This window comes from Podarcis cretensis, assembly GCF_951804945.1.
Source record: "Podarcis cretensis genome assembly, chromosome: 2".
Lineage (NCBI taxonomy): Eukaryota > Metazoa > Chordata > Lepidosauria > Squamata > Lacertidae > Podarcis > Podarcis cretensis.
Genome location: NC_137171.1, coordinates 125,195,998 through 125,212,873, shown reverse-complemented (window position 1 = coordinate 125,212,873; position 16,876 = coordinate 125,195,998). Strand labels below are relative to the sequence as shown.

Here is a 16,876-nt window from a genome sequence, read left to right as displayed (position 1 = left end):
CAACCCAGTCTGTTGGGGTGGGTACAAATTTTATCACCATCATGATCATATATTGGTTGCCCTTTTGTGAAGCTTTTCCAACTCTCCTCTGCTCCATGGAAGGCGAGGTTTCATGTCTCATCCACCCCACCTAATAACAATACAGTAATAATAATAATTTTTACCGCGCCCATCTGGCTGGGTTTCCCCACCCACTCTGGGAGGCTTCCAAAGGTAAAGGCACAGGTAAAGGTTGCTACCGGAAAAATCCGAGGGCTTCCTTGGACAAAAAGTAAAGACACCAACCAGAGTAAATTGGAGCAAATCAGCAGCCTGTAGGCTTGGCCTTTATTGACTGTTGCAACAGGGTGCTCCCCTCACTTGCAGGTGAGAGAAAAGACACAGAAAAATGGTGTGCAAGACCTTATAAAAACTTTTGAAATTCCCCTCCTCTAGGTCAAGCCCACCCCCAGAAACATCATGCATACATTACAGAAAGGAGGGGTTGAGGGAGGAGTTGCAATGGTAACCTGAGTGTCCTGTCACCTGGCTGGTTCCCTTCTCTCCCCCTCCCCATGAGTCACTTCCAGGGGACAAAGGGGAGTTGGCAGTTTCCTGCCCCCTGAGGGAAGATCTGATCATTGTCCTTTGTTCCAGTCCATGCTGAATCCACTCCCATACGCAAGTTCTTTGTGATCTTGATTGTCTTCTGTCTAGGACCATCAGGGTTGGCATAGCAACTGGGCAGGGCTCCTGTGGATGTGCTGGGATGGTGAAGGGATTATGGCTGCCCTGTATCAAACCTTCCCCATTTTGTAGTCCTTCCTTCATGGAGTAAAATAAAAGTGGAACAGTGCAAATCCAATGTATGGTTGATTTTCTATGAATTTATAACAGAAGCGTAGCGTATGTAGTGTGTGAGTGTGAGTTTGTGTGAAGTTTGTACAAACTGAATGATTGGGGGGGGGTGTTCCCTGCTACAAGGTAAAGGACCCCTGACAGTTAAGTCCAGCCGTGGCCGACTCTGGGGTTGCAGCGTTCATCTCGCTTTACTGGCCAAAGGAGCCGGCGTACAGCTTCTGGGTCATGTGGCCAGCATGACTAAGCCACTTCTGGCGAAACCAAAGCAGCACACGGAAATGCCATTTAGCTTCCCGCTGGAGCGGTACCTATTTATCTACTTGCACTTTGACGTGCTTTCGAACGGCTAGGTTGGCAGGAGTGGGACTGAAAAACGGGAGCTCACCCCATTGCGGGGATTCGAACTGCCGTCCTTCCAATCGGCAAGCCCTAGGCTCAGTGGTTTAGTGGCTCCCCACAGAATATTAAAAACACGATAAAACATCAAACATTAATAATAATAATAATAATAATAATATCTTTATTGTCATTGCCCCCTCTCGGGGACAATGAAATTACTTGGCTGCTCCATCCACCCAGGTAGGGCACTCCACTCAAAATCAGAACAACTATAAAAACACTAATTAAAACAATACAGTATAATACAGCAAGGAAGATTAGATGACTTTCAAAGTCCAGGTTTCCCATTCAGGGCCGAGATCGCTCTGGAGAAGAAGCTGCTCTTGAGACGGCTTGTTCTTGTCTTCATCGTCCTGTATCTCCGTCCCGACGGCAGGAGCTCGAAGAGACAGTGACCAGGATGCGATGGATCTTTTACTATGTCCAGTGCCTTCCTATGGCACCTTGTGGCATAAATCTGCTCTAAGGTGGAGAGTGGGCAGCCAACAATGCTTTCTGCTGCCTTCACAACTCTGCACAGCCCCATCCTGTCCTGGGTAGTACAGCTTCCGTACCACACACATAAGCCATAAGTGAGCACGCTCTCAATGGCACAGTGATAGAAGGCAAGCAGCAGTTTCTGCGGAAGATGGTTTTTCCTTAGGATTCTCAAAAAGTACAGTCTCTGCTGCGCCTTCTTCACAAGCCCCCTTGTGTTTGCACTCCAGGACAGATCCTCTTGTAATTCAATACCCAAAAATCTGAACATTGTTACCCTCTCCACACAGACCCCATCAATCAAAAGTGGCTGGACATTGCTCTTCTGTCTCCTAAAGTCCACCACAGGCTCCTTTGTCTTCCTTGTATTTATGAGCAAGTTGTTAGCTCTGCACCACTCTGTCAGCCGCTCCACCTCATCTCTATAGTCCGTTTCACCCTCCCTTTCAGAGATGAGCCCAATCACAGTTGTGTCATCTGCAAATTTGACAACCCTATTACTAGGGTGAGCAGCGACACAATCGTACGTGTAGAGAATATAAAGGAGCGGACTAAGTACGCATCCCTGTGGTGTTCCTGTGTTAGTCTTAAGCGTATTAGAGGTATAAGGGTCCAACCGAACCCTCTGGGGGCGGTCTGACAGAAAGTCCAATATCCACCCACAAAGTGATAACGGAAGCCCCAGATCTTCCAGTTTAGACATCAGACGTTGTGGTAGAATGGTATAAAAGGCCGAGCTGAAATCTAAAAAAAGGAGTCTGGCATAACCCCCCCGCTGCTCCAAATGTGCAAGAACGGCATGGAACTTCCCTAAACAGGACTGCCTTCAGATGTCTTCCGAAAGTCAGATAGTTGCTTATCTCCTTGACATCTGATGGGAGGGTGTTCCACAGGGCAGGCACCACTACCGAGAAGGCCCTCTGCCTGGTTCCATGTAACTTTGCTTCTTGCAGTGAGGGAACTGCCAGAAGGCCCTCAGCACTGGACCTCAGTGTCCGGGCAGAACGATGGGGGTGGAGATGCTCCTTCAGATATACTGGGTGAAGGCCATTTAGGGCTTTAAAGGTCAGCACCAAGACTTTGAATTGTGATCAGAAACCTACTGGGAGCCAAACTAGGTCTTTCAGGACTGGTGTTATATGGTCTCGGTGTCCGCTCCCAGTCAGCAGTCTAGCTGCCGCATTCTGGATTAGTTGTAGTTTCCAAGTCACCTTCAAAGGTAGAGCGCATTGCAGTAGTCCAAACATGTCTCTCCCTTATCGGTCTCTACAGCCACAGCAAGCGCTGTGACCTTTGAATAGCTCGACTTCATTCCCAAGGCACACTCCTTCATTGTCTCCCAAGACAGATGGATGCCGACCGACCCGTAATAAACATGTTAGTCTTTGAATTGCCACAGGACTCTTTGTTGTTTAAAGATGTATGAAGGTGATCTAGCCCGCAGTGAGGGATAACTGAGCACATTGGGCCGAGGCCATAAAGATGTTATTGACATGCCCAACTCCCTTCAGCCTTTGTTACCAAAGTCACTTTAAAAATGAAGACAGAGCCCAGAGAGGAATTCTGATTAACACTGTACTGAGTCAAACTGAGCAAAAACAGCATATAATTTGAGGAGAAAGGAACAAGTTTTGTCTCTTTTAGGTCAGGCCTCGTACGTAGGAGGAAGACATTCAACTAAACACAGAAAGGGAAATCTGCCTCAGACTATACAGCCAGTGTCTCTGACTTGATATAAGATACAGCAGAATTGTAGCTAGGGTCAGAAAATGAATGTCACTCTTGATATCTATAATTAATAAATGCATATGACTCATACAAAAAATTAATAACTACACAACCAATCAGAGAATGTGTTACCTCAGTGAAGATCATGCAATACTATCTGGTCTCTAAGCAGCAGCACTACCCCTCTTAGCTAATGTACTAACATTAGGAGAATTAACCCTTACATGGCAAACTGTATGATCCCTGCTGCTACACTGCCAATACCCCTGACCATTGGGCATGCTGTGACTGGGTTGGGGAGGGGACATGTACTTCAGCAACGTCTTGGGGGACGGGACAAAGTTAAATTACAGCGAGCAAAGTGAACACAACATTGCTAACAAAATATTTGTAACATATCCAAGACAAAATACAGCCACCACAAATACAGTGGTGCCCCGCAAGATGAACGCCTCGCAAGACGGAAAACCCGCTAGACGAAAGGGTTTTCCATTTTGGAGGCACTTCGCAAAACAAATTTCCCTATGGGCTTGCTTCGCAAGACGAAATGTCTTGCGAGTTCCTGCGGGTTTTTCCCCCTTTCCCCCCCCTTTTCCTAAGCCGCTAAGCCGCTTATCAGCTGATCCGCTAAAAGCCGCTAAACCGCTAATAGCGCTAATCCGCTGTCAATTGGCTTGCTTCGCAAGACGAAAAAACCACTATACGAAGAGCCTCACGGAACGGATTAATTTCGTCTTGCGAGGCACCATTGTACTGCTCTACTTTACATGAGGAGGAGGGGGCAGAATTCTATGGCAGAGCACATGTGTTGCGAACATAATCATGGAGTTTGGGGTGTCAGGGTGGGGGCTTCGTAAGCCATCTAAATCCAACCCCCTTGCTCGAGGCAATACATCTTAAGCCAGGGCACCCCCCAAAATATTGGGTGAATTGGACTTCGCTGCCAGGCCTCAGGTCCAACCTTCCATGTCCCAGGTAGCAGGAGCTTGGAAATTATCCAGAGCCGTTTCCAAAGGAGACTATGAAAGGTGAGACTTTGGAGCTGTGATCCACGTTACGCCCACAAAGGGGCACCGTTGCAGACACCAGCCCCGTAGCCTTTGGCCTCCCCAGAATGACGACTCCATTGATTTCCAAGCATTTTGCCATTGGTCATGTGCTGTCCTTCAGACCAACTCAATCTGTGTATGTGGAAAAGCCAGCCTTAAATCTCTTAGCCACCAATAGGCCTACCCTTCTAGAAGCTGCCTACACCATTTCTAACAATACCCCGTCCTGCGTCAGTAAGACCTCCATCTCTTCAAGTGTGGCAGCAGCTACCCTTGGGAACTCCCTGCCTATTGATACCAGGCGGGAGACTTCACTGTACACTGCCCAGAGTGACTGGGGGAACCCAGCCAGATGGGCAGGGTATAAATAAGACTATTATTATTATTATTATTATTATTATTATTACTCCTTTTGGTGCCTGCTAAAAATGTTTCTGTTTAGGCAAGTTTACAAAGTTGATGCGGGTTTTACAGTGGTGCCTCGCAAGATGAAATTAATCCGTTCCGTGAGTCTCTTCGTATAGCGGTTTTTCGTCTTGCGAAGCAAGCCCACTGACATTTTAGCGGATTAGCGCTATTAGCGGTTTAGCGGCTTTTAGCGGCTTATCAGCTTAGCGGATCAGCTGATAAGCGGCTTAGCTGCTTAGAAAAGGGGGGGGAGGGGAAAAAACCACAGGAACTCGCAAGACATATTCGTCTTGCGAAGCAAGCCCATAGGGAAATTCGTTTTGCGAAGCGCCTCCAAAACGGAAAACCCTTTCGTCTAGCGGGTTTTCCGTCTTGCGAGGCGTTCGTCTTGCGGGGCACCACTGTAATCTGTTTTTGGTCTATTGCTATTTTAAAGCTTAGAATTATAGTTGTTAATTTTTCTTGTGATAATTTTAATGTTTTATCTTCTTTTTTTAAAACAACAACACACAACTCCTAGGCTTTTTACAAAGCAGTGTATAAATGGTACGAAATAAAAAAAGTAAGAAAGCTACATGTCTAAGCTACATGTCCCCATCAGAACCATTCCTGCAACTTGACCATGCTGCGGTTGGTGAAGAAGCTGTTTCACTTTTGTTGGCCTTGAGCTGACCATCCAACCAGTCTCATTGGCGGAGTGCCCAGATCTTTGTGTTTTGAGAGAGAGGAATTCTCTCCATCCACAGTTAATAAATTCATAGAATCATAGTTCTTCTGTGGAGTTGGAAGGGATCCGCATGGTCATCTGTTCCAATCCCCTGCAATTCATAACATTCCATCCTGTTCTGGGGCAACCCAGTCCAATGGGCGGGGTACAAATAATAAAGTTGTTGTTGCTGCTGCTAACCTCTTTATATTGACCTGTCACAATACTCATTGTTCTCTCAAAACCCTGGCAGCCAAGCTCCTGGTTTCAGCCAAACAGGAACCACTGTCATGCCGTGACAACGTCACATTAAAGCAGGGGTCAGCAAACTTTTTCAGCAGTGGGCCGGTCCACTGTCCCTCAGACCTTGTGGGGGGGCCGGACGAATCCTATGTCCCACAAATAACCCAGAGATGCATTTTAAATAAAAGCATACATTCTACTCATGTAAAAACACGCTGATTCCCGGACCGTCCGTGGGCCAGATATAGAAGGCGAATGGGCCAGATCCAGCCCTTGGACCTTAGTTTGCCTACCCGTGCATTAAAGTATTCATGGCATTGTAGAAAACAATCCGATATCATAGCTAGAAAACAGCTCCCTCCCTCTCTTTCTGATTAAAGGCTACTTGTAAGTATTCATCTATCCCTCTGGTGGCTTGGCTAGAGTATTTACTAGGAGGACAGATTTATTTGATAAAATGGACCGGGGTGAAAGCCTAACAAAACAAAAGTCATTCAGGTTTTCTACATTTTCACCAAGCTTAGGTTTCTCCCCTTTATGGATTCTCTCTTAAAACCAGATAAGCTCCACTCTGCTTGTAATACGTTGCCTCTGTGTGAATCACCGGAGAGGAAAGTCACCCTCATATCTTTCTCATGTGCCTTCCGCATCCCAAAGATGTCTCTATCCTTCTCAGGATGCCCTCCCTTTGTGCACTCTCTGATGTCTAATAAGGTTTATCTTCTGGTTGAAACTCTTCCCGCACTCTGGGCATTCGTAGGGTTTCTCCCCTGTGTGGATTCTCTGATGGTAAGTGAAGTTGGTGAGTTGGCTGAAGCCCTTCCCGCACTCGGCACATTTGTACGGCTTCTCTCCGGTGTGGATTCTCTGGTGGGCACTAAGGCTCGAGCCATCACTGAACTTCTTCCCGCACTCTGAGCACCGATACGGTTTCTCCCCTGTATGTACCCTCCGATGCCTCGCAAGGTTTATCTTCTGGCTGAAGGTCTTCTTGCACTCAGAACACTCGTACGGTTTCTCCCCTGTGTGGATTCTCCGATGTTCGTTAAGGTTTGAGCAATGGCTGAAGTTTTTCCCGCACTCGGGGCATTGGTATGGTTTCCCTCTAGAGTGAAGTCTCTGGTGGTAAGCAAAGCTGGTGGTCTGGCTGAAGCTCTTCCCACACTCGGAGCATTTGTAGGGTTTCTCCCCCGTGTGGATTCTCTGATGGTCATTGAGGCTTGAGCTGTGGCTGAAGCTCTTTCCACACTCGGGGCATTTGTAGGGTTTCTCTTTTGCGTGTGCTCTTTGATGCCTGGTGAGATTTATCTTCTGACGGAAGCTATTCCCGCATTCGGAGCATGTGTACGGTTTCTCCCCCGTGTGGATTCTCTGATGTATTTTCAGGGTTGTGCTCTGACTGAAGCTCTTCCCACACGCCGAGCACTCATGGGGTTTATCCCTTGTGTGCACTCTCTGATGTCGTGTAAGGTTCATCTTCTGGCTGAAGCTCTTCCCGCACTCAGAGCATTTAAACGGCTTCTCTCCCGTGTGGATCCGTTGGTGCCGAGTCAGGTTTGTGCTCCGGTTGAAGCTCTTCCCACACTCCGAACATATCAAGAGCGTCTCCCCTTCATGGATCACCTGACCTGTGCTAAAGATAGACGGCTTTGAACACAGAGTCTTTCCTTTTTTGTGATATACTTGTGGGAGTGGGATTTCTTGGGAACAGACAGAATTCATCTTCCCTGGCTGTTCTGATCCAGCTTTCCTTCTCCCTTCCCTTTCCTGCCCACCATCTGCAGGAATAAAGAAAGATAATCAGAGACTCAGATTGTCAAGCAGCTATTGGGCAATTTACATTACAGCTGTCTTTTTGTAAGGTGTTTCAGATTTTGCGTTTTGTGCCTCAAAATCATGGGTAGGCAAACTAAGGCCCGGGGTCCGGATCTGGCCCAACCGCCTTCTAAATCCGGCCCGCAGACAGTCCGAGAATCAGCATGTTTTTACATGAGTAGAATGCATCCTTTTCTTTAAAAATGCATCTCTGGGTTGTTTGTGGGGCACAGGAATTTGTTATTTTTTCCAAAATATAGTCCGGCCACCCACAAGGTCTGAGGGACAGTGGACCAGCCCCCTGCTGAAAAAGTTTGCTGATCCCTGCTCAAGATACTTCAGACGAGGCGATCAATAGTAAGTAATAATGAAAAACTGCAAGGAAAGGGCCAAAACTGTCATGACTAATTTCTTTCAGGGCAGAAACTGGAAAGTGCTAGAAAGTGCTGGAAGATTCTGGAAGCTTCCAGCAGGTTAATTTCTGATACAAATATTGTTTTGACTGAGCCAGGAGAGATAAATTCCTGCGCTCAGCGAGCTGCCCCCCCCCTCTCTCTTTGCTTGTCCACTGTTGTAACAAAGGGTTTTTTTTGCCTCAGTAAAGTTTTTCCTTTTACTGTGGATCTTCTGACTCTGCGTGGTTCTTTTTGTTTACTGCAAGACACCTTGCAGTTCTTCCAGATTGAGAGAGGAGCATGCAACGATGCCTCGCTGTTAAAAAAAATTGTTTTAAAACAACTCACAGAAATTAGGCGGGTCCTAAAAACACAAGGGATGAGGGTGGCACTGTGGGTTAAACCACAGAGCCTAGGACTTGCTGAAGGTCGGCGGTTCAAATCCCCGCAATGACGGGGTGAGCTCCTGTTGCTCGGTCCCTGCTCCTGCCAACCTAGCAGTTCAAAAGCAAGTCAAAGTGCAAGTAGATAAATAGGTACCGCTCCGGCTGGAAGGTAAACGGCGTTTCCGTGCGCTGCTCTGGTTCACCAGAAGCGGCTTAGTCATGCTGGCCACATGACCCGGAAGCTGTACGCCAGTTCCCTCGGCCAATAAAGCGAGGTGAGCACCGCAACCCCAGAGTCGGCCACAACTGGACCTAATGGTCAGGGGTCCCCTTTACCTTTTAAAAACACACACCTCTAGTGTCAAAAGGCAAGGCAAAGAGGCCTTCTCTGGGAGCTGTAAAATGAAGCTCCCACCTTTGTGCGCAAGAAATCCCACAGCTTAGGGGGCCACACCACCCTCGAGTGTGGAGGAACTACCAAGAGGGTCCCCTCTGGTGGTCTCAGCACCCAAGAAGGTCTTTAGGGAAGGACGTGGTCCCTCCTGTATTTGCAACCTGAATTGTTTAGGGCAGGCATGTCCAACAGGTAGATCATGATCTACCGGTAGATCACTGGATGCCCGTGGTAGATCACCAGTAGATCAGTGGCTCCCCCCAAAGAAGCTCAACAACTTTGGCTCCCCTAAAAAAGCTCAACATTTTAGTCCTGTACCCCCCAAAAAACTGTGCTTTCCCACTTTCGTAAAAAAAGTTCAACAAGCATGACCTGAACCCCTAAAGAAGGGATAGATCACTGCAAGTTTTTAACTCTGTGAGTAGATCACAGTCTCTTGGGAGTTGGCCAGCCCTGGTTTAGGGCTTATAAACACTAACACGAGGACCTTCAACTAGACCCAGAAAAGAACTGGTCACGAATACAGCTGTTTTGAAACAGGGGTTATATGAGCTCTGCAGGTAGGGTAAAGGACCCCTGCACAGTTAAGTCCAGTCAAAGGCGACTATGGGGTTGCAGCACTCCTCTCGGTTTCAGGCTGAGAGAGACGGCGTTTGTCCACCGACAGCTTTCCGGATCATGTGGCCAGCATGACTAAACCGCTTCTGGCGCAATAGGACACAGTGATGGAAACCAGAGTGCACGGAAATGCTGTTTACCTTCCCGCCAGAGCAGTACCTATTTATCTACTTGCGCTGGTGTGCTTTCGAACTGCTAGGTTGGCAGGAGCTGGGACAGAGCAACGGGAGCTCACTCCATCATGGATTTGAACTGACCTTCTGATCAGCAAGCCCAAGAGGCTCAGTGGTTTAGACCACTGAACCACCCGCTCCCCTAAGATCTGTGGGTAACCCCAGCCAGTAATCTGGCTGTTGCATTTGGGGCCCAGTGAAGTCTCTGTGTCATCTTCATTGCATTGCAATAATCCAATTGGCAAGTAATGGGGTACTGTGGTCAGCTGCGCAAGTATCTTAATTTAAAATAAAAATCGAGCATGCTGCTGTTGTTCTGCTCAAACAGTGCAATAAATGAAGCAGGAAAAGAGTGGCTGAAATCCCTCCTTTCTGTGTCTGTCTGCCAAGGGAGAGCAGTGAGCCTTACACAGAGAGTTCAGAGTCCCATAATTCTCCTCCATGACTTCCCTGTGCAGAGCTCTCTGGGCCGGATCCAGCAGAGCCCACTCCTCCTCTGCGAAATGCACAGCCACCTCCTCAAAGGTCACCGGGCCCTGAAAGACAAAGGAAACAGGTTGTCTTACTGGATAACGCAAGAATTTTTTTTGGGGGGGGAGAGAGACAGTAAAAGGTGGAGAAGTTCTCCTGCAGGATCTGGACATTGGTCAGTGGTAGTCTTGTGAACAGGCAGTTTTCAAGAGCATAAGAAGAACATGCTGGATCAGGCCAATGGCCCATAAAGCCCAGCATCCTGTTCTCACAGTGGCCAACTAGGTGCCTCAAACAGTGGGGTAGGAGAGCTGAAAACAATGCCAAACTATTTCACATCTAGCAACCACTGTGCCCTTTTGGTTTCAGATGGGTAAAGGTAAAGGGACCCCTGACCATTAGGTCCAGTCGTGGCTGACTCTGGGGTTGCGGTGCTCATCTCGCTTTATTGGCCGAGGGAGCCGGCGTACAGCTTCCGGGTCATGTGGCCAGCATGACTAAGCCACTTCTGGCGAACCAGAGCAGCGCACGGAAACGCCGTTTACCTTCCCGCCGGAGCGGTACCTATTTATCTACTTGCACTTTGACGTGCTTTCAAACTGCTAAGTCAGCAGGAGCAGGGACCAAGCAATGAGAGCTCACTCCGTCGTGGGGATTCGAACCGCCGACCTTATGATCGGCAAGTCCTGGGCTCTGTGGTTTAACCCACAGCGCCACCCGCGATGGGTAGATGAGTCTAAAAAGCCCAGGACACAAGTTTTCATGGCCCTCCAGCGGCTACGGTGGCGTATTGTCCAGAAGTAATGTATTCAGCATTAACTCTGGGAGAGTGTACTCGATTCTGACCCAACTTAGCCTCCTGGCATATATTGTGCTCATGTCTATGCGCAGTACCCGAGAATCCAACCTCAGCATAAGTGGGGCGGTTGCCTGTAAATGGAATTAAACAAACAAATCTCTGCAATGATGACCTGATCCGGTGGAGAGTGTGCCACTTCCATTTTCACTTGGGCAGGAAGAGAATGAAGTCCTTTTTCCATCCAAACACCTGGGGAAGAGAAAGGATGTGAGGATGCGGCCCTTGTCCTTTTCTTCTAGAAAATACATAAATTTGGCACTTCAGTTTGTGGGCTGAAGTAAAATCTGTCTCCACGTTTGCTTTTTGCCTAGTTCAAGATGGCTGCTTTAGATTTCGGGCCTTGTGCCTCCAGGCCTCTGGAATCAGTAGCTAGCCAAAATCAGGCCCCCAGCATCATGGGGCTGGATCCAAAATGCTGATCCTACTTAAGAGGAAGGAAATGAACGCATCCGAGTTGAGCCACATTCACAATATATGTTGAGAGCAGCATTAAAAAGGTAAAGGTACCCCTGCCCGTACGGGCCAGTCTTGACAGACTCTGGGGTTGTGCGCCCATCTCACTTAAGAGGCCAGGGGCCAATTACACCGCTTTAAACAGCTTCCTAGGGACGCAGGTGGCGCTGTGGGTTAAAGCCTCAGCGCCTAGGACTTGCCGATCGAAAGGTCGGCGGTTCGAATCCCTGCGGCGGGGTGCGCTCCCGCTGCTCGGTCCCAGCGCCTGCCAACCTAGCAGTTCGAAAGCACCTCCGGGTGCAAGTAGATAAATAGGGACCGCTTACCAGCGGGAAGGTAAACGGCGTTTCCGTGTGCGGCTCTGGCTCGCCAGAGCAGCGATGTCACGCTGGCCACGTGACCCGGAAGTGTCTCCGGACAGCGCTGGCCCCTGGCCTCTTAAGTGAGATGGGCGCACAACCCCAGAGTCTGTCAAGACTGGCCCATACGGGCAGGGGTACCTTTACCTTTTAAACAGCTTCCTGCAAAGGGTTCTGGGAACTGTAGCTGAAGGGTGCTGTGAGTTGTTAGGACGCCCTCACGGCACTACAATTCCCGGAGTACCCTGTGTAGACGGATGGAATGGTAAACCACTCTGGGAATTGTAGCTCAATGACGGGAAGGGGGAGTTTCTGAACCAATCTCAGCACCATACTGCACTACAGTTCCCATAATTCTTTGAGGGAAGCCATGACTGTGCAAAGTGGCATCATAGCACTTTAAATGTTAGGATGTGAATGTGCCCTTAGGAGGGTCCATGAACTTCAATGGGTCTACTCTGAGTAGGATTAGCACCAAATACAAGTCCATGGTGTCGAGGTTCTGCATCCTGAAGACTATTTTGTTGTGCTTTAAGAAGGGTTTCCCTGAGGAGTGACCCTCCTGGTCATTTATGGACATTAACTGTAAGCCTGTAAGAACAGTTTTAATTGTTCTCAATAGTTTTTGTGTATTTAATTTCACCTTCTACATGGCTCTGATGGCCTCAGGTTGGGAAGCGGTTTATTAACTTTTAAAATAAAATATGTGAACCCAAAGTCCCCAAAAAATAAGAGTGGGGGGGGAAAGACTGATTTCGATCCATGAAATGAAGTGCTACATGTATTTTTTTTAAAAAAACAACCTTTTATTCATTTTCAATTTATGAGATTTATATAACCGAAAGAGCATTTTTCAAAATTACTGTTTATCAAATTTGTATAACACCCTTCATCCGTAGATATCGGAGGGGGGGTGGTTTGCAGCATTAAAAAAACAGGACAAAACCACAAAATACAAAGAGAATAATAGAATCGTAGGGATGGAAGGGACTGCAAAGGTCATCTAGCCAAACCCCCAGCCGTGCAGCCACCTCACCTAACTCCCTCCCCAATCCCAACCCTCTGGCCAACTTGAAATATGTCCCCTTGATTCTTACCTCCATCAACCTTCTGCTGGGTCCCCCCTAACACTGACCTCAGTCCAGTGTCCGATGGGGTTTCTTCTACCCCAGAGAAATCTGCCATGGCTGCTATGGCTGAAGTCTTCTCCACCTGAAATGGAACCCCAGGCAGAGAAGATGCAGGTGAGGAGCTTTGCTTCTAAGACTCCTTGAATCCCTGGAGATTTCTAAGTCTTTGTGGTTGTCTGTCCGTCTCTGAGCCCAATTCCAAGTGCCGGCTTGGGACCTATAAAGCGTGGGGACCCCAATCTCTCCCGGAACGCCTCCCCTATACCAGACCCTTCGATCACCTGCCATTTGCAACTACCAAGATTTAACCCTCTCACCTGCTTCTCCTCTCCCTGCTTCTTCCCCTCCACCTGGCTCAGGATGAGACCTTCCACCAGGGCCACCGCCTGGGAGCTGGTCTCTGCTCCGCACTCCCTGACCCAGTTCTCCATCTCCAGGGGGAGGACAGCCAGGAACTGCTCCAGGACCACCAGGTCCAGCATTTGGGCCTTCGTGTGCCTTTCTGGCTTCAGCCACAGACGGTAAAAGTGATGGAGGCGGCTGCAGACCTCTCTGGGACCCTCGGCTTCCCGGTAGAAAAACTCCTTGAAGTACAGGCCTTGAGCATCCAGGTGGGCATTTTTTCCACCTAGGGTCTTCTGCCCTGTTTTCTCCCATAATGCCCTGCTGCTTCCAGCCTGGGGGGCCCGAGGGTCCTTTCCTGCTGCCTCGTTGCCCGGGGAGATTCCTGGCACCTCCATTTTCTCTCAGTGCTCAGAAAGGTCCCTCAAATACCTTCATGCACAAAAGGTTCCTTTCATTGCCAAGGCAAGGAGGATTCAAGGGGGTTACCGGCTGGCTTTACAAGGCGGTCTGTTCCAAACTGCTTTCTCTGGGAAATACTTCACAGGCGAAAGACAATCGGCTTCAGCTTCTACCTGAAAGGGGGGAAAAGTTCTTAACCAGACGTATCACTGTAATCATAATCATAATTTATTTATACTGCACCCATCTGGCTGGGTTTCCCCAGCCACTCTGGGTGGCTCCCAACAGAATATTAAAAATGGAATAAAAATCAAACATTAATAACTTCCCTAAACAGGGCTGCCTTCAGATGTCTTCTAAAAGTCAGATACAGTGGTACCTTGGGTTAAGAACTTAATTCGTTCTGGAGGTCTATTCTTAACCTGAAACTGTTCTTAATCTTTAGGACCACGTTAGCTAATGGGGCCTCCTGCTGGTGCTGCCACCGCCACACAATTTCTGATCTCATCCTGAAGCAAAGTTCTTAACCCGAGGTACTATTTCTGGGTTAGCGGAGTCTGTAACCTGAAGCGTATGTAACCTGTAGCATCTGTAACCCGAGGTACCACTGTAGTTGTTTATTTCCTTGACATCTGACGGGAGGGCGTTCTACAGGGCAAGTGCCACCACCAAGAAGGCCCTCTGCCTGTGTCCTCCTCAGTCAGAAATATTCCCTTCGTCGTTATTGTCTGATGTAGCTGTTAATAGCCAAAATTTGACAAGAACGGCAAGAAATGAACACAAGAGGATTCCTGAGCCGGATCAGACCGAAGGGGTCTAATTTAATCCAGCATTCTCTTCTCACAGAGTCCAACCGAAGGGAAGATCTTAGGCAGGATTTGAGCAGCAAACCTGAAAGAACTAAATGGGGAATCAGGAAAGGTTGGAGTGAAGGCCGCTATGGCTAAAGTAATGGTTGAAGAAGAGAACAGTATATACAATTAGAAAATAACGAAACAGAGCAAGTCAAAGGATACGTCAATTTAGGACAAAGAACAGGGAAGAGAAAATCAACTAGAGGAAGAATAAAACAATCGGGGGAGTCCTTTGCAAAAACTCAGATCATGACGAAAAGAAAAACACACACACTTCATTAGACTTGAAAGCTGAAGTGTCCAATGCATGCATATAATCTATTTAAAGGTAAAGGTAAAGGTACCCCTGCCCGTACGGGCCAGTCTTGACAGACTCTGGGGTTGGTTCGATCGGCAAGCCCTAGGCACTGAGGCTTTTACCCACAGCGCCACCCGCGTCTATTTATCAGTCATTAATTTATTTCAGCAGCAAGGCCCACGTTGCTGCAGGAAGCAAACTGCAGAGAACCATGGAGAGAACTCGAAGAGGCGTCTATCCAAAGACAGATGGAGATGCAGAAGTGGAAAGACTATTTCTTTAAGACGTCCGGCCTAATGAAGAAGAAGAAGAGGAGTTTGGATTTGATATCCCGCTTTATCACTACCAGAAGAAGCCTCAAAGCGGCTAACAAACTCCTTTCCCTTCCTCCCCCACAACAAACACTCTGTGGGGTGAGTGAGGCTGAGAGACTTCAAAGAAGTGTGACTAGCCCAAGGTCACCCAGCAGCTGCATGTGGAGGAGCGGGGAAGCGAACCCGGTTCACCAGATTACGAGTCCACCGCTCTTAACCATTACACCACACTGGCGAGCCCTGCGTAACTCAAAAGTTCTGCAAAGTCCAAGGAGGGTGTTGTTTCCCTGGACCTGGTTCCACCAGTCTGCTCTCTCTGCAGAGCACAGGCCTGTCACACTATAGACAGCAACCCATATATCCTGGGACGGCACACAGGGAGCTATAGCTCCCTGATGTACTGAGCCCAGAGCACCGGAGTGCATTGAACTCAGAAATGCCCACACCAGCGGCTCTCCTGGGTTTCAGACTCAGGGCTCCCTCCCCCAGCCCTACCTAGAAAGGTCACCAGGGATTGGACCTGGGAACCTTCTGCATGCCAGGCAGGTGATCTCCCCCACTTCAGCCAGGGCCCCCTTCCTTATGACGCCAGTACTGCAGAGGATGGCTGGATGACCCACAAGGTCCCTTCCAACGCTGCAAGTCTGTGATCCTAATTGCACCGCAAGGACCAAGCGGCTCAACAGTACATACGTGGTGGAAGTGTGAGGAAATTAAGAAATTTTTGATAGTAGTACACGAAGAACTAAAGATGTTGAAAATATCAATAACAAAGAAATCAGAGATATATCTCCTTGGACTGATAGATGATGAGATACCGGGGGGGGGGGGGTTTCTATATGCAAGTACAGCTGTTAGAATAGTGATTGCTGATAGGTGGAAGTCACAAACTATACCCACAAAGGAGGAATGGATTTGTAAACTAAATGGATATTTAATTTTGGCAAAATTAACTGCTATAATAAGAAATCAGTCGAATCAAAAATTTAAAAAGGAGTGGAAATGTTTTGATGAATATATGGCAAAATCTTGCTCAAAAAAAAAGATATGCTAATATGCCTAGATTGAAATGTGAAGTACTGGATGGAAGAAAAATGAGTAAGGAAAGATAATAAGAATACATAAGATGATTTGAGAAGGTTGTAGAATGCAAAGGTTATTGTAAATTGTATAATGTGGAGGAAATCGAGTGGGAGCGGAGGGAAGTGGGAGGAAGGAGAAAATAATAATATGATGGATGGAGGAAATAGAAATGTAAATGTATGGGGAGGAAATGGTGTTGGCTTTGGTACATCTGTATTGTAATATAATATGTGAAAACCGTCTTTGGGCTCCAAAAGAGGGGATCTCTCCTCGCCTCTTTGATCGAAAAAGCCCCAGATGCGTTTTGCATGGGGCTTGGCGTGGGGGGTGACAGCAGGCAGAGAAAGAGGGGGGCGGACTTCTGCATGCAAGATTCCTGGGATGCACCCCTCCCCACTCCCATCCAGACCCCCCCCCCACGAGACCTCCACCCCACACTCACCCAGGAGCGCAAACCCTCCTCACTTTCCCAAACGATGCCTGGGAGTGGAGGGGGTGCGAGCAGGAAGTGATCTGCAGAGGGAGATCCCTTCAAGGGGGTGGGGGTCTTTAACCCCGCCCCCCCAAAGTCGCAAGGGAAGGAACAGAAGGAGAGCCCCGCGCCAGAGAGCAGCGGCGCCCCTAGGCGCCCCCAGCTGCAAAGTCCTCTTGCAGGCGCGGCTTTTGCAAAGGGATCCCGG

At 48.3% G+C, this 16,876-nt stretch overlaps 1 protein-coding gene and 1 long non-coding RNA gene across 3 annotated transcripts; both read right to left on the bottom strand.

The window, feature by feature from the left end:
• Window positions 1-1,343: 1,343 nt before the first annotated feature.
• Window positions 1,344-2,438, bottom strand: LOC307209286. The gene is made up of 2 exons (XR_013835513.1): window positions 1,447-2,438; window positions 1,344-1,405 (listed from the first exon to the last, which is right to left on the bottom strand). It is a non-coding gene; the product is annotated as an uncharacterized lncRNA (long non-coding RNA).
• Window positions 2,439-6,195: 3,757 nt separating this feature from the next.
• LOC307208510 (uncharacterized protein) lies at window positions 6,196-16,738 on the bottom strand. Of its 2 annotated transcripts, none has more exons than XM_079963149.1 (6): window positions 16,639-16,738; window positions 13,221-13,820; window positions 12,871-12,985; window positions 11,074-11,150; window positions 10,041-10,167; window positions 6,196-7,628 (listed from the first exon to the last, which is right to left on the bottom strand). In XM_079963149.1, the coding sequence occupies exons 2-6, from the start codon at window positions 13,641-13,643 to the stop codon at window positions 6,523-6,525; spliced, it is 1,848 nt and encodes a 615-aa protein (XP_079819275.1). In that variant the 5' UTR covers window positions 13,644-13,820; window positions 16,639-16,738; the 3' UTR covers window positions 6,196-6,522. The 2 variants fall into 2 exon arrangements, with proteins under 2 accessions (XP_079819275.1, XP_079819276.1); XM_079963150.1 differs by having other exon boundaries at window positions 13,221-13,816.
• Window positions 16,739-16,876: the final 138 nt, after the last annotated feature.

Bases quoted from the DNA above. Each gene is read 5' to 3' on its own strand.
- LOC307208510 (XM_079963149.1), bottom strand. From the start codon at position 13,643: ATGGAGGTGCCAGGAATCTCCCCGGGCAACGAGGCAGCAGGAAAGGAC. The intron at 12,986-13,220 runs GTGAGAGGGTTA...GTTCCATTTCAG, and splicing joins AGCAGGGAGAGGAGAAGCAG to GTGGAGAAGACTTCAGCCAT. The intron at 7,629-10,040 runs GTAAGGCTCACT...TTATTCCTGCAG, and splicing joins TGGGACTCTGAACTCTCTGT to ATGGTGGGCAGGAAAGGGAA.